The sequence below is a fragment of the Aulonocara sp. 'chitande type north' Nkhata Bay genome, linkage group LG14, assembly GCF_057382095.1.
Source record: "Aulonocara sp. 'chitande type north' Nkhata Bay isolate Kocher_YH1m ecotype deep benthic linkage group LG14, A_spYH_male_GT1.1, whole genome shotgun sequence".
Lineage (NCBI taxonomy): Eukaryota > Metazoa > Chordata > Actinopteri > Cichliformes > Cichlidae > Aulonocara > Aulonocara sp. 'chitande type north' Nkhata Bay.
Window position 1 is genome coordinate 13,503,922 of NC_141357.1, and position 26,031 is coordinate 13,529,952.

A 26,031-nucleotide genomic window follows, 5' to 3' on the forward strand; every position below is an offset into this window, starting at 1 on the left:
CCTTGTTGTATTTGCTGGCTGAGGGGTCATGGGTGAAAGGTCAAAATGATACACGACAAGCGCTTAACAAAACCTTTGAACGTCTTCACCAAAAACTCACTCAAAGAGACTTTTTTGTAAGTGGCACAAACGCACATAAAAGCTGGAGTTATAAATATACATATTGCTACAAGGGGACTGTCACCTCAGTGACCTTGACCGCACATCTTTCTGCACTATATTTCTCTGGTCTTAAACAAGCTAATGGCTAATACCAACAGCCCACCTGTCTGCCTCCCTTCTGCAGGCTACCGGCTGCCTGCCACTACTTGTATTCCGCAGTTCATGGACTTTGCTGACCCAGCTTTGACCCTGATGCATTGTGTCTCCTTATTCCTCTTGAATAGACCCTGTTCTCTCCTCCCCTAGAAAGGAGGTTACGAACTTCTACTGCAGTTTCTTTGTGCTACTGTTGTTCGACTCTGGGCATTTAGATTCCTGACTCCTGACACTCTACCTGGATAGTAAACACGCTTCACAATCTGTGATATTTTACATGATACTTGTTATTCTTAATTTTCTTCTTCACTCCAGGAGAATAAAACTGAACCGAAGACCAACCTGAAACTCAGGCCCAAGATGCAAAAAGACAACTGTGAATAACGCTAACACAATAATCAGCGTATTCCTCCCTCTCTGCTCTATAAAGAACAACCACACAACTTTAATGTTTCTAAGAAAAACAAGTTCTAACGGCGCTCAGCAGACTTTTGCAGGCTTCTCTGCTGCTTTCTCATTAGCAGCATGAAAGAAGCCTGGCGGAAACTCCAGTGGCGCACGGACACAGCTGTGAGCTTTTGAGTTTGAGCAAAAAGTTTTTCTCAATAATATTTCATAAAAAAAGGCGAGCAGATTAATTACTGAATTTGATCTCGCTGGAGAAACTCTCTGAGAATTCAGAGTTAGCAGAGATAAGGGGGACATCAAACAGCCACATGTGTTTGCTTATTTTTAAAAAGCTGGAACTTGTTATCAGGGCTGGGCAGGACTTTAGACTCCACACATCTTGTTGTTGTGGAGCCTTTCTAGTCTTGAGTGTGATGACGAGATGGGGGTGGTGGCGGTTAATGGCAGTAGTTGCTTGTGTGTGTATGATGGGGCTCGAACCCTGCTGCTAATCACCCCGCCTCCACCCTGCGCAGCCAGAGACCGATGCCTGGATGGGTGCCAGAAGTTCTGAACTAATATTCACAATAATGTTTCTGCTCCGAGGGGCCAGCGACAGAAAACACTGTGGAGTCGTGCCAGCTTTTTCTCCCCTCCTGTTCTCCTCTTTCCACTGCCCCACACCTCCCTCACCACCGGGAGTTTCTCTTTCTGTAGTTTTTCCACCTTCTTTTTCTCCTTTAATTTAAACATTTTAAAAGCTATGGCATACTGAAATATGTTTGCATATGCGCTGCGTGTGAACTATTTAAAGCCTAAGCGTGCTTAATGTTTACTATAATAAGCTGCAGTTGCCGGAATGACGGTATAATGATTACAGACTGAAACGTCACTCATCATTAAGACACTGTGCTTTTAATAGAGAGAGATTGCATTCTAACATTTAAGCTTAAACATTTGTATTTGTTGTTGTGTAAATGGTACATTGGATAAAATTTTTTTTATTGAAGTTGAATGGAATAATGATATTTTATTACGTTGAAAGTAATAAACCGGCTGATGTATTAAATTATCCTGGCATCCATAGAACTCTTTTGACTTGAAGCTATTCAAACATCACCGTTATGACATGTGTGATACGTGACCAGTACCTACGCTTGAAACTCAAAGTTTTTCTTCAAGATGTCTTCCTCCTATTTCCTCTTCCACTACAGCTCGCATGGCCTCGACTTCTCACAGTTTCTAAATTTTGATCTAATACAACAGAGTCTCGTGTACTTGTCTGACCTGTGAAGTGATCCCTGAATGGTAATTCTGTCCCAGACTCATATTGAATATAGCCTTTGGCTCACTTCACAGCACACCAGTGGAAATGTAGTGTTTTATTGCACTCTCTACATATGTATGTTGATGTGTATACGGCGCAGGGAGGAGGAGATGTACTGGATCTCCTCTGAGCTATCTCCACTCACCGGTCTTTATAGACCCTATTCACACCAGTGGCATTTATCACAGCTGTGTGCGTGTGTCTGCATGCATGTGGCATGTTTCTGTGTGCGGCTGTGATTGTTTGTGTCTCCGTGCCTCTTTATGTGTGGGAATATGGTTGTGTGAGGGTGTCCGTTTGTCAGAGGCATCCACCATTGCGTCTCCCTCAACCACCCCGCTGATTGCTCCATTGATGGTAGAATGCATCATACCCCCCCTACATCCCAAAAACTGATGATGCTGTCGCCCCAAAATCCCTTTTGTAGCCTTACCATCAAGAATCATCATAAATAACCATGACATCATCCCATTCTTATCTATAGGACGTCCCATGCTGATCGATAGCATGGCTCCTGGAGTGTAAATAGCTTCTAATGCCCCATCTTCCCCTTCAAATAGGTCTACATTATTTATGATGGCTGTTAGGTTACCAGTCCAGGACACAATTTATTTCATCCAACCCCTGCTCCTATTATACCAATGCTTTTGAGTCTTGATGGAAGATTTGAGCAGAGGGTTGGAGATTGAGGGGGAGCATTCACGGCACAGAGAAAAAAAAAATCATGCCTCTGTTCCCGGAAAAGCGCCCACATACACATATTCATACTTAAACTCCTAGTCCACTCATCAATGGGAGCCCATGAGAGGAAGAGGAAGGAGAAAAAAATTAAGGAGGAGCGAAAGTGGACCTGAGTGCTGCCTGGTCCCACCCCGTGGTAACGATGGGACATCCGTTACTCAGATGACAGTGAGAGTGGCAGGCCTATTTGTGCGGCCGCTAGCACGCAGTGACGGATTGGACAGACACAGCAGTTGGAGGCTGCATGGAAGTGACAGGCTGCATTTCCATTTGGGTGAAAAATCTGGTTAACGTGGCTAACATGGCTGGCTGGGTGAGGAGAAACAGGGCCGCATGAGCTGGTTGGGGCCCATGTGGTCAGTGCATCTATGCTTATTGATTGGTCAGTGTACTTTTCAGTCTACCCCTTTGTCCTGGTTCCTCTCACCCCTGAACATAACAGACAGACTGCCTGTCTGTACTGTAGAAAAAGAATCAGACACAAATGAAAATAAGGTAAAGAGTAAAATAGATATAAAAAGTGATTCAGAAAAATTCTGAAAGCGGTGTCCCATCTAAACTTTTTGACACTTTAACAACATATAAAAGAGTTTTTAAAAAAACATCCCTCACATAGCTGTTAATGTGTAAGGACTGTGAACGGCTTGAACTCCTTGTGTTTGGAGAGCCTTGCCAGGTTCATGCTGTTGGATTGGCAGATGGTTACGGGAAGCACATATATCAACATAGACTTCTCATAGACTCTAGAATAACACGCCTTTTCATAATCATCATTTAATACAAGGTTACACACGAAGCAGGCAGCCTCTTTGTGAAACTTTTCATGGCTGAAGATTTGGGGTTTGGGGCTTCTTTCATCAGGGATGGAAAGACTGACTTTTTGCTGAGATGGACAGCTCACTAGTCAGAAGAGAGGGGCGGCGAGGTGTTATTCTGCAAGCAAAACCTGGGGGTTTGTGTGCGAGAGCAGTCTGAGGAATGTTCATCCTCACGCCTCATTGATGTTCTCATTGCTGGGTGCAGATCGAGCAATGGAGATGGAACCCTAGATTTACGGGACATGCCAGAAGCTTCACATCCTTGGGCCCCCTGGGGCCAATCCCCTGTCTTGATCTGGCCTGCAAGGAAAACAGCCGTCCCTCACAGCCTGACAGTGAGGTGGAGCCATCCAAACACACATGCAGGACTGAGACTGGTGGAAATAAGGAATGTAAAACAGTGAGGGAGGCGTGAAGGGAGGCCACGAAGCCTGCTGCAGCTCTGGGAGGGCAGTTCTTTATTTTAACAGAGATGAAACTGGAAGGCTGGGTTCATGGGGAAACCGAAAGCTGATTACTTTATCTCTGTGAAGTCATTTCAGTGGGTAGTTTCTATGGCGATGCATGTAAACAAACAGTAGCTGATCTGATTTGGACCTTTTACTGAACAGGTGTTCACATTCAGTTAACAGTGGTTTAGTCATTGCCTTATTAATGTGCTTAATGAGAGAGAAAGTACAAGAAATGGAAACTCTTTTCCCTAATTCTTTCTCAGCATCGCTCATAAACATCAGAGTCCTTAAAGAGAGGAGAGGTTTTTTGCTTCCTAAAGTCCACAAAGGCCTTTTTGTCCCCTGCAGGAACTGGTAGCTGTTCAGGAAGTAGAATCTGGTGCCAGCAGGATGATTTATGGCTCAGTGTCCTGGGTGGCAGTTGGACCTGATCCCACTGTCACTCAGGCTGGGGAGAAGCACTGCATGGCCCAATGAGAGGGTGCCCAGAACTCTAAAGCTTCACAATGCATGTCATAAAGTAGCTTGGAGGGAAGGGAAGCAACCATAAAACGGCCTAAGGAAAGAGAACAATTGGAGGAGGGAATGTGGATGATCCAAACTCTGCTCTAAGACACTCTACCAGGATCTGTTTTTTTGCATCCTCTCCTCCTCTCCTCTCCCACTTTGGGCTGATGACAGAGCGTAATTCAGCTGAGAAATAGATTTTGCAAGACTTTTTTTCATCTGTGCAAAAGACGCTAACTCGTTAGGACTTCACAGGACTTGCCAGAGCAGGAGACAACAATTAGTTTGTTGGAGATGTCAGAAATGGCCACTGAGTTTTGCGGGAAGAAATCCTTTGTGACGGATTGGTGCTGACACTGCAGGCAGATGAGGAGGGAGCGACAGACTCCCAAAGCGCCGTGTGAAGTGGAGGAACCTTTGGGCTGCATTAACCCTTATCTGTGAGCTCCCGTGAACAAAGTTCCTTCACAGACTACCTGCTGTAGCCTGGAAAATCCTATTACAGACTGCAGGGGGACACTTGGGAACACTCCACCGGGAAATCTGTCTCCCTCAGCACGTACCAGAGACAGGACATCGAGTTCCCTCTCCACCTCCTCAGCTCATTTTGTCTCTCTTTCATTCATTTTGGCTGATTTTCTCTTTCTCTTGTACCCTTCACTCCCTTTTATCTGTCTTTGGTTCTCTTCTGCCTCATTTATCACTCTTCTGTTTACCCTGTCTAGTTTTTGCCCATGCTATCTTCTTCCAGACTGCCCCTCAGTTGTTATGCATAGGTTTCCTCCTAGTCACTCTGGGACTGCCTTTTCTAAAAGCACTATCTGCTAACCGCTATCTTTGGGTGACAAAGCTGCATTCATCTGCTGACAAAGGGTGACAGCTATGAGGGGACATTAATTGCCTGCTCCATGCTCCATACTTAAAACAAAAACAAAAACATGTATATATATAAACTCACGAGCTGTATTCATTTTACATCCTCAAAACAACCCCAAAACACTTATATACATAACAACAGGTATAATAAAGATTCTTGCTGTTACTTTAAATGCAGCCCTTATATATCATTGGCCAATAATTCCTTCCTTCCTTCAATTTTCCCAAAGGCATTTAAAGTTACAAATGAATCCGATCATTCATTGCTTAATGAGCAGGTGCAGTAAATTCTTCACCCCGTTTAAAAGAAGCGATCAACCCTTTTTTTGTTTTTAAAGGAATGCATGTTTATCCTGAATATAATTAAACATCCCATACTGTAATTACATAATGACAATAACTAATGGACTAAATCATTAATAAGCAACCTGAAAGCAATTTGAAAACAATTATTGGCCAGGATGTGGTCCTTTGTTATTACCAAGGTAATTAACCCCATTAAATACAAGCGCCAGAGTAATTTAAAATGTGACCTTCAAACAGTGTACAAACTATTTCATACACTGTTTGTTAATTGGCACTCTGTATCAGCAGGCCAAAGAACTGCTTAGATTAGAAAGAGATGCAGACATGAGTGGCTGGTCGAAGGTGTGTGGGCAGAAGTGCAGCACTGAGTAAACTAGACAATATGACAATTAAAATATTTATATTTAAAAGCCCAGCGTTCTCTGCATATATTTAACATATATCAAGGGACGAGTGGGATTTCCTGTGTTTGGGATGGTGAACAAGCTTTTTAGCTAGATGAGCTAGAGCAAAATTCACTAGTTTTTTTTCCCAACATAACATTTACAGTAAACAATCACAAATCTCAAAAATTAACTTATGTTTATATATAAGTTACTAAGGTTGAAAGTTTTTTTTGCTGAAAATATAGTGAAATATGGTGGACTGGAGATATAAAGGAACAATACATATGGACCTACAGTGGTAAAGTGAACATTTTTTTCAGGTAAATGTAAAACCAAACATTTACATTAATTGTGAAATGAGCAGGAAATAACTAACATTGATTTATTCTGTACACTTGTACTAGCAGTAATACTTCTATCAATACTAGTTATACTAAAAGGGTGTTTTTTTTAATCACAGTTCTATTGACCAGTGCGGCACGTGTGACATAATTCTCTATATTTATTCATGCAGTCAGAGTAGATGAGACATCTTAATTGATCCTATCATTTTAATAACTCGCGTTACCAAGCAGTATATACAACACCCTGGAACAACCTGGTGTGGTCCTCTTTTCTGCCAATCATTTGCTCCTGCGTGATTTTTGGCTTTTTTTCTTTTTTCATTCACTCCGGGACGACATCTGAGGGGAACAGACAAGGCCAGCTCACAAATATTGACTTTCCAATAACACAAGAGTGCACAGCAGCCTATCATATGGCTCAAATTAAAGCATTATGACATAATAGAGCAAAGTCGGGGTTAAGACCTCATTACTGCCACCCTGGGCCTCTACTTTCGCTCCCTCTAGAACTGGCTGCTCACAGTTCTGGTTTGAGACGTGCTCTATTGTAATTGGAGTACGAATATAGAGTAATTGGGGAAAGGTGGAGCACATTACTGTGCTAAATTTGGTCTGGTCTGAAGATTTTACCATGTTTAACCAAATAATAGGTACTCAAACCACACCAGCCACACAATACATATAGAAATGTGCACGATTCATAAGGAATACATGGACGCATATATGTATGTGGAGATTATGATTCTGTGTAGGTGATAATAGCTGTGAGAGTATGAGGGAGAGTCCTGCAGAGGCTAAGAGGGCAGAAAGCCTTGGGTTGTGCCTGTTTGCACAGCTCTGACCACAGACACTGAGAAAGTGGTTTTGTAGAGCAGTATTAGCTCTTGATTATTTGCGTTAACCGGTACTTAGATTTACTGCCTGGGTAATGCGATCTGACTGGTAGTTAAGCACTAGCAGCAACACAGGGCAGGAAAGCCAGGACAAAGTTGCTATTCCATCTCTATTTCCTCAGACTGGACCAATAAAAAACCTGCAAACTCTGCCCCCGAGTCCCCGTCTACCCCCTCACTATAACCCACCCCATTGGGAAGACATTTGGAAACAATCAGTGGTGTGTTTTAAGGGAAGGTGCTTCCCCTATCAATCCCCCTAGATAAGGTATCTATGGGCCTAGCTCCATGGCTCCGCACACGGAATTCATCACCTCGGCTTCCTGTATGCTGTTTAGCGGTCCCCTCATTTTCACTCCTATCTGTGCAGAGTGCAGAGGGCACATTTTGTGGGTCTGTGTTTGGGTGTTAAACCTGTGGCATTTATTTCACTGGGTTTGGTGAACTGTGAAAATGGATGAACTATTCAAACATGCAGTGCTGCTGTGTAAGCGAATAATGGCATTTTGTAGTATTGTTGTTTTGCATAAGGATCTGTGCAGATGATGAGATGCGTTTGATTTGATTGCTCCTTACACGGGTGGAGTCATTGTTCATTCTTTTAATTGTTTTTTCTATATTTACTTCAGAACTTTCTCCACATTTACTACCAACAGAATTGTAAATTAACAAGAGGATGTTAGCTCAAGCGTTCTCTAATTGCCGTCCAGCTTCATGGATCTAATGAATTAGCTCAAGCTGGTAAACTTTTCTCATTTCTGCTTTTACTTCGACCTGTAAATGATCTAATAGCTGTTACAGCTTTTAAGGCTCACTTTGAGGATTCCCTCTTCTATCAGAAGTATTAACAGTGCTATAGATGCTATAGCCGAGTATAGATGATCTAAATGTGTGTTACAAGGCAGCAGCGTTTATATCTCCCCCGTGAGTTAATATACCTGCATATAAATTCCATTATATCTGTGGCTGTCTAGACATGTGTCACTGCGTTATTGAGCTTGCTCTGCATGCGTTCCAGAGCCTCCTTTGTTAAGAACAGAGCATTTTATGTGTGTTTTCTGACTCCCACCATGCACTATCAGCTCCTCAAACATTTGCTTGCAGATGTGTCAGGTATAATAGGGAGAGAAACATGCCCCCTGCCTTGAGCTTTTGAAATACGTGGACTCCTCCATCCTCATCCCTGCTTTTTCTGACCTCCTTCTTCAATCAAACAGGTTTTTCCATTCACTTCAGATCTAATAAGGCTGGTGACCTTTGCCCTGCTTGGATGGATCCCTGGTGAGAGCCTCCTTCACCTGGTATTGTGCTGCTGGCTACACCTTCCAACTGGCATAGCCCCCACTCACGCCTGCCTTTGTCCTTCTGCAATTCACTCTGACTTTGTTCAGTTAGTTAACCTAGCTTCCTCTCCCTGCTGGGAACTCAGACGGAGGAAAGGCAGGAGGCGGGGGAACCAAGAGGAGAAGGTGGAGAAGGGGGGATAAGAAATCTGTATAGTTTTTATGTTCTTTAACAAGAGAACAGTAGCCTCTGGAGAAAGTGGGGGATTTGGCTGACCCAGCACTCCTCTCGGTAAATACCCTCACACGTAATGTCTTATATTCGGTCTGTATGAATGTGTCTCGTCTCCTCTCGCTCCTCTCACATGAGATTAGAACATCAGTTACCCGCCACCTCTCGAACACCCAGATCAACTGACACACACTGGCCTCGACCAGCACCAACAAGCAACAGATTAACCCAAAGAAATGGATTATCAGTCAGCTGAGAGGCAGGGAGATGGACCCCCAGCTTGCTTTGTCTTTGGGGGTTTTGAACGGGCATCACTGCCGTCCAAGACAATCAAGATCCAGTTACACAGGACAAAAAGCCCATCTCCCTCACAGACACCAGGAGAGACAAGGGCAAGATGCTGACACACACGGGTGAATGCACTTCTGGGGTTGTTTTGACTCATGGGAGTCTACACACACAGCAACATTTGAACATCTCAGATGTTTTTGTTGCCTAGCAGGTTAAAACACATAGTTTTTACTTAGCTGAAATATAACAATACAATTACTTACTTCAGTTAGTTTTCTAACTGAAGTAAGTAAATTGTTACAAAGTTATGCTTTTTTTTCCTGACATCTATGAATTCCTGTTATTTAAATATAGTAGACAGACAGGTTGGGATAGCAGAACAAAACTGTGATTGATCACATTGACATATATGATGCATTTGAGCTCATAAAGAATGCAATTTATATTGTTTGCACACTGTTTAAAAGGCTGCTTTGCTCTTGTGCAGCATTTCTCTTGAACATGTATGTACTGCAATGTCACCAGAGAAGACGAATGGTGAAGTTGGAGAATTCTTCAAAGGTTAAACTGCTTTTACCTTCAGATATTAAATGGGTCAGGGTATCTTGACATTATCATTGCTGGTAGTGCTGGCCAAGGCAAGGCTGAAGTGTTTGATTAGATAAGGAGAAAATGATTTACAGAGTTAAACTGCAGGTGACAGCTATAATTTCGATTTGAAGTGCAAGATTTGTTTTCCTGCATAAAAGCATCGTAACATATTCAGAACCTTGTATACAGCAGCGACACTTTCTGCATTGTCACTAATCATTTGTGTGATATGTAAAGGGTGAGTGGTGGAATCTTCCAACATGAGTGTCATTCCAATGGCAATGTTTTTTGTTTTATTATAGTTTAATTATGGGAGTTGAAAAATAAACCTGGGAGTGACTGGGGCTCAGATATCAGGAAAATTTAACTAGTAGTAACACACACACAGATCTCAGTTATATCCCTGTAATTGCCACTAATATGTGATTAAATTGCATATTTCCTCTGCAGCACAGCCATAACAAGGTGTCTTGTTCAGAACATCCTGTCTATTGCTTGACACATTTGGTGGTTGTACTTGCCTACCTCAGTGATAGTGTTCCTGTGTTATTGCACACAGTGTCCCAGCGGTCAGTTGGTGCTTTTGTTGGTGCGCTTCTCGTAGGTTCCCACAACGATGTCAGCGCTGCCTTGTGTTCGCACGGCACAATGCATTGACAACCGCTGTTCACGTTGCCTTTGTAGATGCAAGACTTTTTCACTTTGAATTTCTGAAAACTACGCCCGCGCGTGTGTGTAAATGTGTGAAAATGTGAAGATGTGTGCCCATTGAGGGAGCGCGTGAGTGACAGAGAGGTTCATCCCTAGTGCTGGCCTTTTTAAGCGCTGCTGTGGGCAGGGCCATCTATGCTGACAGTAGATGGGATGTGGCAGGGGCTGGGGGATTAAGAGGCTTTTAGCCAGGACTGAGAGTGGCTCTTTCTCCTCGTGACAGAGAGAGGTGACAGGCCATCAGCGCACAGAGGACAGGCGGACAGCCAGCCAGAGACATCTGCATTCATTCAGGACAGCAGCTTATCCGTGCACAAAAAACACGCCCTCTTGAAACGCCCTCCATCTACACTCTCACACTCTGTCTCACGCATGCATACATAAAAACATACACTGACACACATGCAGCATGCAGACACACAAATGCTTCATTTCCTAGTTTATAGTAAATTTATAAAATGCTAAAGTAGCAAAACACTTCAGATTGATTTTTAATTTTTTTTTATTTATTTATTTTTGCTGTTAAGTAAATATGACCCGACACCTCCCTTATATGATCAATGTGACTGCTTAAGGTTATTTAGGATGAAGTTTTATCAACAAATCGAACCTGAATTTTAAGATTTATTATTGTGTTGCAGTCAATCACAAGCACACCGTTTTGAATTGACACTAAGTGAAAAGATGAACCTCCTCCTGGTCAGGCATCTGCCACTCCTCCTCCTTCCATCCTCCCATCCTCTCATGACTGGGAGGTTGAGAAGACAGGCAGAGCCTGGAAAGGCCCTGCCCAGCCATTTAATCCTCTACTCCCATTCACCATCACTGCTAATCTCCTACACCACCTCCCCACCACCACCACTGCCACCAACAGTATCGCCTCCACCTCCACCTCCACTTCTCCCTCAAGAGGTGCACAAAGACCCTAAGCGCCCCTGTCCCGCCCCACCCGCCATCCCACCCCTTCTCGTATCCCTAACCTGCTCCGCCCAGTGCTCCTCCAGCAGGAGGCACCCAGTTTTCTAAGCCCAGGAACCATAATCCTGTGGGGCTCCAAGTTTGGGTGAGCCCAAAGGCTCATTGAGTGCCGGATAACTCTCTCCGGGACTTTAGCTGTCTGTCTTATTGTTGCTGCTGCTGAGAAGAGGACAGACACAAATGGAGTTTGAATTTCAATGCTAACGACTCAGAGAAAGAGACAGCAGAATATGGACTGGTGGGCATCCAGGCGTTAAGAGTATTTTCAAGGAGGCCATGGGGAAACACATGCAAATACTGTGGGCAAGTGCAGGCCATAACATCCTTATTCTAAGAAAGGCTGAATGCAATACGGTTATTTTTGTTTGTTTTACAAGATCCCAATTATATTCAAAGCTGAAGATATTTAACACTATTTGGATTTATTTGAAATTTGTTCTTGTTGTCATGAAATTTAGTTCACTAAAGTTGAATATGAATCTTAAGTCATAAAGCGGCATTTATGTTTCTGTTTTTGTTAAAAAGGAATAAATCTTACACCATCGGTATGTAAAACATTTACACCCACATTTCTTTCAGATTTAATGCATCTTTCATCGCACCATAATATTAACTTCAATATTTGAGTGAAATCTGTGACAATCTGTGCTCTCCTCCTCTACTGGATCACCCCAGGGTTGCTGCCTCTCTCCCCTTCTGTTCATTCTGTACACAAATGAGTGTCGCAGCAGTTTCACGAACAGACACATCCTGAAGTTTGCTGACGACACAGTGATCGTCAGTCTTCTAGTGGGGGATGAGTCAGGCCATGGACAGGTTGTAGATGATTTTGTGAATTGGTGTGATGAGTCCTTCCTTTCACTTAATGTGTCAAAAACTAAAGACATGATTATTGATTTTAGGAAGTCGTCTTATAGGTCATCACCTACTATCATTAAAACTGCAGATATTGGGATAGTTGAGAGTTATAAATATCTAGGTGTGGTACTTGACCATAAACTGTGTTTTGAATCTCATGCTGATGCCACTACTAAAAAAGTTCAACAAAGACTGTTCTTTTTAAGGAAAATTAGATCTTTTAATGTCTCATCTGAGATGTTGTCCTTGTTTTATAGAAGTTTTATCGAATCTGTGATGTCTTTTTGTATTGCTGCCTGGTTTGGTAACCTGACGGTGAAGAATAAGAATCGGTTGGGACTTCTGGTAAAAACTGCTAGCAAAATTTCAGGACGTTGGCAAGAGGGACTTTTGGCCATTTACAATAGAAATGTGTTTAGAAAGGCTCATTCTATTATTAATTGTGTGAACCATCCACTTCACAGTGAGTTTGAGTTGTTGCCTTCCGGCTGCCGTTTTAGAGTACCTCCGAGGAGGACTAAAAGACTCCAGGTCTCTTTTATCCCTACTGCGTCTTGTCTCCTTAATGGCAAATAATTGTCCTTGAACTTTCTATCATTATTATTGTTATTATTATTTTATAGTATTGTTCTGTTTATTTTTATCCTGCTGCTAAACTAATTTCCCCTTGTGGGACAATAAAGAAACTGAATTGAATTTGAATTAAAAAATGCATTTCAAAATATTTTAGTATTTGATATTCTCCCCCTTTGCCGTTGAGCGGGATTGTGACGTGAAAAATGACAGCTCGGTCTCCTTGGTAGTTTTGGAAATTTCTGAGGTGCGTTTTGGATCATTAAACTGCTGCTGTATGATGATGGTTTGTCTCATGGAACAAACTTTGGATTACTGATCCTTCTGGACTTTCTCAAGGCTCTGAATGTCTGCTTCAAATGATGGGAATCAGAAATCTGAGCTTTAATAAGAAGTCGTTGCCACATATTTGCTTAAATTTAATTGACAACCTATACATACTACTACTCCAACTTAAATATTTTTGCTTATTTTAGGCATTAGATTGAATAACACATAAATTCTTAAAGGTTTTTGTTGCTTTCAGTGTTTTGAGAATTCAATTCTGACATATCTTTAAAGTTGTTTCAGGACCCCAATTTCTCTATCTTTCTTCCTCTAGTGCTCTAACTTTTCTTTGTGATAAGGCAGAGCTCTTCCTCACATTCTGAACTAGTGTCTGATTGAAGGATTTCAGACTGACACAGGTATCATTAGATCTATACAATCCTCAGCACAAACACAATTCGCTCATAAAAAACAACACAACTAACTAATACAATTGCCTAAGCATGCACACAAACACAAATACATTCACACTGTGCACACAACTGCTAGCACGGTCAGCACTTTGGTTCTGCATGCGACAGCGTAGGTGAGCTTGACAGATCCCTCGCCACTGCTTCTCTGCCTTTTATTTACAGAAGCTATCTTTCCCATAAGTCACCATTCCTGTATTCATAAAGCATCATGGTTGTCATAACTCATTCTTCCCCTTTATGAATAAAGCTCCCAAATTTATGGTGATGGCGCTGAGAAGTGGTGGCCTCCCTGGTGACAAACTTTCCCCAGTCTGTCACCACTGGCCTGAGCTGCTTCAGAGCCCTAGATCAAAAGCTCCAGATGGGAGCGCCACTTTATCGCTCCCCGGTCGGTGACATCACCTTGCTGCGCTGTGCGGGATTGATGATGAAAGCAAACATATCTATCTTAGCTCACATTTACCAAATCAATTTTATTTTTACAGACCCTCCGCAGGGTTATTGGCATATTGACGGGTTGCAGGCAAAAGGAAGGCGGAGGGAGTGGGGTGAGCGATGGCCGAGGGATAGTAAACGGGTGGGCATGGGAGAAGAGGGGGAGGGTCAGGAGGGCTTAATGGTGTTTACCATATTTAATGCAGAGGGATGTCATCACTGAATATCCATTCTGAATAATGTGGCATTTCATCATAAATTCTTTACAACTTATTTACTTAATGGAAAGAGTTATGGCTTGCTGTCAGGGCGGTAATTAAACATTGTGATACAGTGCTGCCTCGCCAGGATCCCATCTTTCCCCTCAACTCCCCCATCCGCCTGCCCCAAGACACACACATATGCACACTCACATCCAAGCTCCTCAGCTTCTTAAATACATATTATTATTCAAGCTCCCCATAAATTACCACAGGATTAAAATTCATGAAACCTTTTTTCTTTATTTCCTTCCCTGGGAAAAAGAATAACCCAGAGCTTGTTCAACCAGCTGTAAATCTCTTTGGGAGAGACAGGGACTTCATATTATGATTTTATATCATGAAAATTGGCTTAAATAAAGACTATTTCATCACTTCAATTTAACGCAAATTTATATTTGCATCCCGCTCTGCAGTTGATAAAGAGGTAGAAGTTGCTTCCTGAAGAAATTCAGCTTAAAAAGAAATAATAAAATAGCTAAGGAGCAGAAATTTATTTTGGTTTTCTCCAAACCAAAAACCACTAAGTTTGAACTGATGGGCTGGATTAATGCTGTATGATGCAAACCAACTGAGGACGAGTCCAAATCCCAAACTATTTATATGAGCTGAATGTTAATATTTTACCAACATGCTCTCAGTCAGCTATAAAGTGCAGCACGGAAACGTTCTCTGTAGTTAGACTCTACAAAGGGGAAAAATGCTGTATTGAATCATCGTTTTCTTTATATACCTTGACTTCTCACTTCAGTGAGCTGCATGGTCGGCTTTTCTTAATGAGCCTGGCTCTGCGCTACAAATCCCTGAGTTTCAAAGACTAAATCCTCACGTTCAAATGAGAGAGGATCTATTTTGGGAGTCTGAATGAAGCCAATACTCCCCCGCGCCTCTCCGTCCTGCTCCATAAAACTGAACTAGCCTGACACTGACAGAGACCACATCTAACCTTTGACCTTGTGCCGTGACCCTGCATTCGATTTTTTTGTGTCTCCTGACCAATATGTGATTTGCCAGTGGTCGCACTGGGTCCCTAACCGGGATGAAGAAGGGATTTATGGCTTTTCATTTTAATTGAGTTAAGAGCACGAGCTCAACTCACTTTCTTTCAGTCGCGCTGACCTAACATTACATCATTGGGCAACAAACGGCAGCAACAACTTTGTGGTCACTGTGCTAAATGTGAACATGACGACATGGAAGGAAATAAAAAGTGGACTGATGTGAACGCTACACAGTGTACAGGGGAAGGAAATTCCGTCTCGTCAAAAAGTGTGATACTACTGCTGTAGAAAAAACATAGTGAAATGCAGTTATGTCACATAAATGCACATAAACGCTTCTTGTTTTAATCTGGACACCCTGGTTGCCTAAAGGATCTTTGATGCCACCTATAAACATCTCTCTTCCCAGCTTTATTCCCTGTCACTAGATAACATAATGAAATACAGGAGTTTGTATATGTTCCTACCTCCCAGCCTTGAGTAGGATCTTGGAGACAAGGCCTGTGCTCTCCTTCATATGGTCCAAATCGCTCCCCGACGTTCACCTTCCTGCGGCTCCAGATGCCCAGCCCTCCAGATGGGACGGTTGACTCTCGCAATTCAAAGTCAAAGGGAATGCTCAGATCTTCTTGGGGGAAAAAGATGCTTTGGTGTTGGAATGACAGATGGTCCTGTGGAGAGGACTCATCGTCAGAGAGTGAAGGTGATCCCGGGTCTTCTGGCAGGGCCGAAGAAGGTGTAGGATCCCCATCAGAGCCGCATACGTCGTCTAAGATGTCGGATGGATAAAGAGGTATCTTATCATCTCCGTCACCTGCAAGAGACAAGAAGTCTTGATGTGAGGGTCATGTCCAATGACATAAAGTGGCAACGGGTTATTGTTCCCATCTCTTTAACTTACTTCAGAGATGAAGGACAACATATGAAAACTTGATTAGTTCAAATAAACAGTAGGAGACAGAAGGGCCTTCGGGTCTGGAAACAGCAAATGTATCATGCAAGGGGACCTTCATTCTGTTGCAGTGGAAATTAGTAGTAAAAAACAGGAGATCCTGAAGTGAGCCCACTTCTTGTTTATAATTTGTACTCGCCTGGCACGTTCCTGCCTTAGGAATTAAGCAAGGCAAATGTAATTTTTAAAATAAAACCTATTAGGTCAAAAACAGGTTTTTGGGCCCTACGGCAAAGGGTTGACCCAGCATTGTGCTATTCTGGCTGTTTTATAATTCTTTTTCCTGAACTCTTTCTTCAATGTGCAGTGAAAACAGAGGGAACAGAGAGACACACACTAAGGTTTATTGTGAGTGGAGTGAAGCAGGATATTGAAGCACGACCCCTCAACCCACACTGGGCTTCTTTAGAATGGCACACGTGGCTGTTGAGCCTAATAGTGAAATAAAGATTGAATTATTCCCAGTGTTGAAACAATCTGTGATGGTATAAACTTGCAATGCTGTGAAGTCTTTGAAACAGAGGTAGATTGAAAGAAGCACATTAATTTGAAAAACAGTTGCATTTAAAATACAAAGTCACTCACAATCATATCTTTATTCTCTTCCCCCTCCTGCCCCCCCCCCCCCCTCTTTCTTAAATAGATAACTATCATATCTGATATCATATCTCACAGTACAATAATATTGAATGGGTTGCATTGTTGTATTTTGTCATGTTTCTCAGGTCTTTGTCTGAATTTCTACGAACATTATTGCTAAGGATTGTCTTATTGCATTGGAGTCACACTGGGTTAAATATGTACACTTGGGTTTTAAGGGGTATTTATTATTTTCTTCTTTTTTTTGGGTTGTATGGAAGCCCCAAACGCAATTTCATTGTTCTTGACAATGACAATAAATAAATAAATACTAAAATACTAAATATGTACAGGTAGGACGTTTTAAATACAACACCATATATGAGATGTCGCCCAGCAAGCAAAGACACAGCAAGGCAGTAATTGAGCCAGCGAACGCAACGGGCTGCTAGCCAGGTGTTGCAGGGTGGGACAGAAAGACACTAAAAGCCGGAAATGATCCACAGGAAACTGCTGTTCTGTGGTGGGCTGTGCCTAACACACACTGACAGGTCACAGGGAGAAGGAGCTCTGCTAATGAGGCTCAACGACCCATCCCTGGGATGAGGAACATTCCTGAAGGGCTTCCTGTGTGACACTGTACCTCAGCGCTGTCAGCCACGGAACCTTTGATCCACCCAGATACACACACGCACTTCTTGTTCACTGGCCTTGAATTAAACATGTGTCTGATTGAATAAATGGGGCATTGTGATTGGCCACAGGCGGTCATGAACTAACCTGAGAAATTAACTTAAGACTTGAACAAAACCAATGCACTTCAATATTTGTATGCTTGCAACTTAGCACTGCTACATTACTCGACACACAAGATAAGCCAAGACCAGCGAGCTACACATTTGTAAATATATGCAGACTCCATTTTTCTCAAGGTCAGAACACAAGTTGTGGTGAAGAGGAATGTAAAACTGTAAAGTACTGCATAAGTAGTACATAAGATGTTTTCCTCTGTCAGTAAGAATCATAATTCCTGTCAAACTGTGTGTTTGCTGTGGCAAAGAAAAAAAAATCTATGCATGAACATAGTTTGCTGAATCAGCTCTCTGTTATATTATTATTTTCTGTGTAATCCAGCATGTGCACCTGTGCGTGCATGTTTTGTCAAGGCGTACTTACAACTAAAGCAGTTCTGATAGTCATTCCCTGCAGCAATACCTGATCACAGTGTCTACACGGTGTACAACTATTGTGTTTGACATACACACTGTGTGGGCCCAGGGAATTTAAAGGAGACGTCTTTCAAAGACTCGACTGGACTGGGCCGGGCATGAAACCCAATGTGGCTCTGGGAGTAAGGGTAATGATTTTCAGCACAGAGACTGTGTAACATGGTTAGAGGCCTGGATGTGAAGTTTGCCACATGGTAGAGGGACAAGAGCTTTTAAAGGTAACTGTATCCCACCATTGCTGTTTCTCCTCTGACATTTTCCCTCTCACGCTGGTCTCCAAGTTTATATTTGATTCAGGCCAGGAATTCCTCTGGTCCACTGGACTCCACAAGAGCATTTCGGCTCATAAACATATATATTTCTGTAAAGTAAACGATTGCTGAAAACAAATATGCTATGTGCAGAGTTTTGAAAATTGTGGTCTCGTGTGTAGATGACTGATAATTTAGTCTTAGGGCTTTGCTTAGGTGTGTGGACAGCAGTGACACTGCAGTTGGATGATCAGATCAGTGTGTGTGTGTGTGTGCGAGTGCATGCATTTTTAATGCTCTGCCTACATGCAGCAAACGGTCGTGTTTGTTTGTTCAGTAATGGGCATTACTTCACCATTGCAAGCTGACGCCCTTCATCAAAGTGGGAGCTCTGAAAGAATTTTGGATTGAGAAGGGGAACTCCATCTCAGAGCATGCTCATGACTTCAACTGCATTAATAACACAGATTGCACATCAAGATAGTACCAGCAGGCACGGGGGGGGGGGGGGGGGGGGGGGGGGGAGGGGGGAGGGGGTGCACTCCTGAGAAACTTTGATGTTTATGTATCCAAAAGACAAAAAGCAAAACAGTGAGGGAAACAAAATTATCTCCTCATCAGAATCAGCCATTAGCACAGGAAAGCACATATTGGCTTATTGAATAAACACAGATATGCACACACATACTTATACATCATGTATTCAAATGGTTGAGCTTGATGCCAAATTCATTAATTTTTATTAAGAGGGAAAACATTCGTTCCCGGTCCTGCTATCTGCATGGGTGGAATGATTTTCACCTCTGCCACAATGTGTTGGGCGAACTCATACATCACATGATTACCCCAAGCAGCGAGCACGGCCGCCATCATCAGGGAGTGAATTAAAGATGATAGAAAGAGCTATTAATCACTGTGACAAAGCCCCTAATGGAGGTGTGACCCAGCCAGTGCTGACGGGACGCCAAGAGGACGCACCCACGGGACAAATGGATACATATGTTTACAGAGAGAATAACCTACCTGTGGACATACTCGACCCCTCCTCTCTGAGTGTTTTTTTTTTTTTTTTTGGTTCTTTGATCCGCTGTCTTTCCTGCTGTTGTGTGTCTTTTTTTCCAGTTCTATTCTTTGTCTGTATTTTATTTAATTATTTGGCTGCGTCTTGTTGTTAGCAGGTGAGGAAGAGCTGGAGAAGTCAAAAATATTAAGACTTAAAAAAAATATATAATCTGTCAGCTAAAGCATGAGTTTTATTATTTGTAGACAGTGGGTGAAGTTAGGAAAAGAGTTTTTCCACTGTATGTCTGTTCATAGTATACAATGAGATGAAAACATCATTCATCTACTGAGCCTGAGGACAATTCAGAGTACAAATCATTTACCAGAGAAAGAGCTCGAAGACTTGATTGATGGGGGTCTTAGATCATGAAATATGGAAATTAACTTCTCACCTAATGTGGAGCGGCCCTCGTGCTTATCTGTAGACATCATTTTTCTCATGTGATAACAGACAGCCAGGCATGAGGCGATGTATGGGGTCTTACCCTTGTACTACAGGTCAAACATTATCACATATGATCTCCTCCATTTGTCATCATCCACATTTAAAAACTGCACACTTCATCACATCCCTGCTTTCGCTTTATATCCAAGCACCACGGAAATCAGTTTGCTCTGCTGTTCCAAGAACTTAGAAAGAATATCTGTGCAGTAAAAATGAGCACTGAAAACACAAATACTCAAAATATGTGGCAGCGACTGAAGGGCCATAGCATGATTGCTGTTGTTTCTGCTTTTGTCCTGAAAAACAAGATACCCCAAGAGACTGTGACTGAATTCAAAACACATAAAAATAATTATCTTTCATTTGGTTAATTTTAACGCTCTCAAAGCTACTGCCAATCAGAAAATGACTGCTGTAGATTTGCTAAGTACTGTTAATTACAGTGCATCACTGTGCGGCTATATTCCCTCAGCAGGGTGCATAGGAGAGCGTTTGGAGCCCCATGGCCTCGGGAGAGGCAATAAGCTTCCTAATTAACTCTGTCTTTGTGCTTAATGGAGGCCTTAACACCGCTTTTAGGGAGTCTTTTGGTCCGTGGGTCCATTGGGGTGACTGTGGAACTGACTGATACGAAGCACAAACATTCAAATCTGTAGGTAGCTCGACAACAACAGTTTTAGGCAATTGTCCACAGTTTATCTGTCAACATTTGGTTCTCAGACCACCAAGAATTTCCACATTTAAAACAAGATATGGTTTGTTAGACAGAATGTGGTAAAAATCTAAACAAATCATATAAAAATATGTGAATGTAAAATTTTGTTCTAATGGCTTTATGTGTTTGTATTTCTCTTATGCTTTTCATGCTTACTCCCAGAGAGACCAGAAAATACATCAAAGATGGTTTTGTGTAAGTAATGCTCTGTTACTGTATGTTTAAATAAATACCATTTATATAGCTGCCTTCACTCCATATTATTACAAATTGGTATTTGTATTATGCAAAATGTTTAAGCTGGCACACACGCACACACACACACACACACACACACACACATGCACACATACACACATAAACACACACTAACGGGAACAGAGCTCTTAACACAGTGTTAATTAATGAGAGCATTGTCCATGTTTTTTCCCCCTTGTCGTAGTCAATGACTCCTCATTCCAAATGGAAAACACTCCATTAAGGGCTGTGGGCGAAGTTACCAATTAACACCGTGGAACAAACTGAAACTTTGAGCTGGTCCCCTGTGCGCGCGCACACATATACACATACACACACACACAGACACCTAATTAATTAGCATTAGTTGTGATTAATAATGAGCGTCCTTTAATGGTAAATCTGCAGCTCCGATGGCAGGCTGACACAACAAAGGAGTCTGTGTACGCGCCAGGATTTATCTGCCGAGCTGCTCGGGGATTTTAACATGTTTCTCACAGGCTTGACAAATGGCCTATTAATTATCTAATGTTGTCTGACAACAACCGCTTGATAAAGATGTATGTTTAGACAGGGAGAGGAGGGGAAGAAACAGCAGAGGGAAAGAGAGAAGCCTGTGCGAGGAATCGGGAGAGGGGGAGAAAATGTGTGTTTGCATAAAAGAAAAAAAAATGTTGAGATTGAGGGGAGGCTTGTGTCGTTTCATGCAGTTGTGAGCTACTGACTGACACGCATGCATATACAAAGTCCTTTTCTTTATGAATTTGCTGTAAAAAAAATTCACTCTGCTTGGAACATCAACGTGGATGATTAACAAATCACATTTATTATTAATGAAACGCTAATGAATGAAATCTTGATGAACACAGAGATGGATGTGCTGCACACACACACCCCTACACACACACACACCCCTACACACACACACACACACACACACACACACACACACACACACTTTACATCCTAAAACCACAATCAATATCATCAACAAGGAAGTCTCTGCATCAGCCCAGCCACTTCATACCATTAAGTCGCTAACAACATGGAGCATATGGGCATCTCTCCTGCTCACTCCTCCCTCCATCTCTATCCCGCATCCCGATTCAATCCGGGCCCTGACTCCAATTTCACAAGTTTATCTTCCGCCTGTATGTTGACAGGTGTTCCTAAGTGGGATGCCAGTTGCCAAATGATTTTTATGATTGTTTTAGCCTAGCATTTGGCCTAATGAGATAGGATCCCAGTCGGACGCTAACTCAAGCCTGTCAAATGTAAAGCAAACAGAATAACAGCCCAGTACTCACATTGTTTCCACAAGCCATACATCAGCTGGTGCACAGAGAGAGGGCCCTCTGCATTATACAATGACCCTGGGATAGAGGAGATGAGAAGAACGAGCAGGAGTAAATGTAAAGAGAAGGGGAAAGCTATAAGGTGAAAAGGGATTATGGTGGGGAATAGTGGATAGCATACTTCACGCTAAGACTGTGGCCATACAAAGTTTATGGAATCTGCCTGATCCATCGTAAAGCCACAGACAGAAGTAAAGAAGTAATCAACAACAACTCATGAGCATGCCTGTGTTGAGACGCGGATCTTAATTTCCTAATGAGTGCCTGCTGATTGCTTGCTTGAGTTAGAAGTAGAAGTGCAAATAAACAAGATTTTAAAAAGTGCCTGCCTCTGAAGTGACATGTGTAAAGAACATGTTGACAAAGGTCATTAATCCCCTAAACTCCTACGTGTTTTCCTCTGAAATTACCCCCAGCTCAGCGCCCTGCAGCATGTCACACACCCTAAGCTTTTGATTTGTTTGCTCTGGTCACCTGCGCCATTCCTTTCATCTATCTTCCTGCTTCTGTGTCCTCATCCTTCTATCTTCCTTTTAGACAGCAGCATCAGCAATCTTCCACTAAGCTATAGAAAAATGAAAGCAAACCTATAAAATCTAGAAAAAAAAATGTGTGGAAGAGTTACGTTCACCAAAGCTAAAAAAATATGTTTGACCTAAAAAATTGCCCATTTTTAACAATAACAACGATTCCAGTTCAAACCTGCATAGATGAGCATTCTCTTTCTACCTCCTCTCTCTCTCTCTCTCTCTTTCTTTCTCTTTCATGTCATGGCTAACTGCCATTGGGCCCTAATATAATTATGGCTCACAGTTGTGCACATTTGAGAAATTGATTCCTTTGATGAAATGTGAGTGAGGCCAGTCTGCGAGAGATGTATATCCAGAGTGGTTGCTGCCAGCCACCCCAGCCTTGCGGAAGGCCCCCTGGGTACAAAACCGCCAGCTCAACCAGGCCCAGCCTGGCCCGGTCTGGCCTGGTCGTTAAAAGAAATGATAGCATATGTGCTTTGTTTGAGTTTGATGTCTTCGTAATGCATTACACAATTAGATTGATTTGACAATTTCCATTATACTTGATAAAATATTTATGTAGGCCTGAGGATGGTAGTTCTTATCAAAGGGGGCTGATCTGCAGTCCAGATGGGAGCCCTGGTCTGCAGTAAGAAGGCCATTAGTCAGTTAAAGCTGGGCACATTTGTGGGCAAATACAGCCTGTACCTACTCAAAATCTGCAATGTTAAAGAAGGTAGTTTGTAACTCATGAAGATACGTAAAATATCTAAGTGTCAGATATCAATAATTAGATGCAAATAAATGAGGTCAGTGAGTATCAGTTAATCAGTAATGTTGTCCTCGAATTTCTGCCTTCCGTACAAACACTGATTGCTTTAGAAAAGAGAAGCTCAGCGGTGAAAAAAACAAACAAAAAAATCCAACAAAGACATTTTTGGTTACTCGCATTTCCGGCACATTAGCTTCAGATTTGCTTCAGCTGAAACCTGCAAAGAAAGTGCCAAAACATACTGTGTGCGGGCATCAAGCATAAAGACATACCGATGTTTGCTGTTAGCCTCATAGCTTAATTTGTCAGGTCAAGGGTCTGGATCGAGTACCCCATTATATCACCTCCATAACTCCACTGTGTGTGTGTGTGTGTGTGTGTGTGTGTGTGTGTCCTGTGCACTCAGAAGAATTCTAAACTTTATGAACAATTTTGACCCCATGTCTCCAAACTTTCTATGTCTGCGCCGTACATCAAAGAGTAAAATAAAAATCCAATAAATACACCAATTTAAGCAATAAATTCAAACCACTCATGCTCAGAGGTGAGTCTCCTTCACCCTTCTTTCCTTCCCTGTTCTCACATTCTGTGTCACACTGAATGTCCCCCTCTTTCTCACTTTCCTTACCTGTCTCCCCTCTCTCTCGCCCATTCCCTTCGCAAACCTCTCAGCGTGCACAGCCACCCCACATCCATCACAGCCCAGAAATTTAAGGACCCAAATTGGCCTCATCTGTCTCAATGTTGGATGCAGATGGAGTTTCTTCTGCGGAGGGAGGTGCGGTTAGTCACCCCTGCTGCCCCCACCCCTTCAATGTACTGACTTAAAGCCAAACCAGTCTGCACCAGTCTCAACACTAGAGCCGCATTACGAGGCCGGCTGCTGGGTATAAAGAGGGCACAGCGGCGAAGTGACCACCGCACTGACCACACGCGTTTTCTGTTTCATTCAGTTTTCTCTCAGTGACATTTTTTATTGTGTTTTTCCATCTAGCCTTCATTCTGGTTCACTCTCCTTCCTTCCCCCCGTTTCCCTACTCCTCCTTACTCATACCACCAGCACGCAAACACCTACACAAACACAAGCCATTGGTGGCCATCGCACAGTCTGCAGTACAGTCTCAAGCAGCCTGGTCAGGCCTGGCTCATTAATAAAGGCCCTAAATGAGGCGACATGCATAAAACATGAAGCGCTGCGTGCTGCTGTAATGAACTGCTGCTCCATAATTGCATCTCAGAGCCGTAAAATGAAGACAAAATATTTGAAGAGGGATTCTGTCACCTCTCTGCAGATGCAACACTAATCACAGGCGTTCTGCGGGGCCCTGGGGTCCCTCCCACCCGACATTGGCAATACCCTCCAACTGTTGGGACATAATTGAATAATTGCTGATTAGAAAATAGGGGGAGAGGTAATAGTGTAGTGTCCAGTGTGTTATCTATAATAATCCCACTGGGAAGGACAAAATGTATATCTATAGTGCCCACTAGGAAATTATTTTATTAATTGACGGTTCAGTTGTCTAGTTGTCAGTTGTCTAATAGATGATAGAAAGATGTTGTTTGTAGCTGTTTAGGGAACCAGTAACTAATATTACTGTTAGTTACAGGGCTGATTTGTCAAAGTTTAATACAATATAATGATTAAAAAAGGCAGATGGAGTAAGGTGTAAACACACAGGCAACAGAGACATCCAGACTCAGTGTGCGCACAGAGTGACAAGCTCGGAGACAGGCAGGCCTCCGGATGAGAGATTGGAGTCTCACCCAGGGGTGTCACACAGACGGTTAAAGAGTTGCTGTAGTGACAGGGTGGCCGTGGTGACATAATGAAGGTGCTGTGGTTGTCACAGGGGGTCAGTGGTGATCACCATGCCCATCTGGGAGGGGGACAGGAACATGTATAATGATTCCACCATTGACAAATGGCCTTCAACACAGGGCTGAGACATGTGACAAACTCAAAGTCATCACTTGGAGAAACGCACACACACACACACACACACACACACACACACACACACACACACACACACACACACACAAAAGTAACAAACCGAAAAAAGTGAGAAACAAAAAGAGACATGTACACCCTGTGTTCTCTATGGATGTGGCGATTTTAATACCACTGTGTAATCCTGGTGCTACTGAACCTGTACTGCTCATCGACCCCTTTCAAAGAGTTTGTTTTTCTGGTCACAGCTCCCATTTCTCATTTCTCTCACATAAAGCAGCCTCTTGAAACTGTTATGCCACTGCAGTTGAGGGTCAGAGGTTATCAGTGTGAGCATTGTTCAAACATGCACAATGGACCACATGAATTACTGATCCTCCCCCTTCTGGAAGGATTCGGAAGCATGAGAACATACAAACTCAGATTATTCAAAAAAATGTCGGATACAGGTTCAAAACACCAGGCCCGATACCCACTTAAAGAGCTGAATTCATTCAGAGTGAGGTCTCTGTTTGGTAAGGAAAGAAAACTGAGAGTGTTTTTAATGTGACAAGGTGACCACCTACTACCCACCTGACATCCTCTATTTAATATTTCTGGATATGAATAGACTTTGTCTGAGGGCTGCTTTTCTACTCTCAGACTTTGCTTGCCTTGACCACTAACGCAGCAGCAGGCCAATTCTACCTTAACTTTGTTACAGAACTTGTTACATACAAT

General features: G+C 42.6%; 1 protein-coding gene across 12 annotated transcripts in view; it reads right to left on the reverse strand.

Annotated features, from left to right (window-relative positions):
- mecom (MDS1 and EVI1 complex locus) overlaps positions 1 to 26,031 on the reverse strand; it is a 126,271-nt gene that overhangs the window by 69,499 nt on the left and 30,741 nt on the right. For all 12 annotated transcript variants that reach the window (XM_086261079.1, XM_086261074.1, XM_086261072.1 and 9 more), the window contains exon 2: positions 15,716 to 16,062. In XM_086261079.1, coding sequence (XP_086117205.1) covers positions 15,716 to 16,062 — 347 coding nt within the window. The remainder of the gene's footprint in view (positions 1 to 15,715; positions 16,063 to 26,031) is intronic.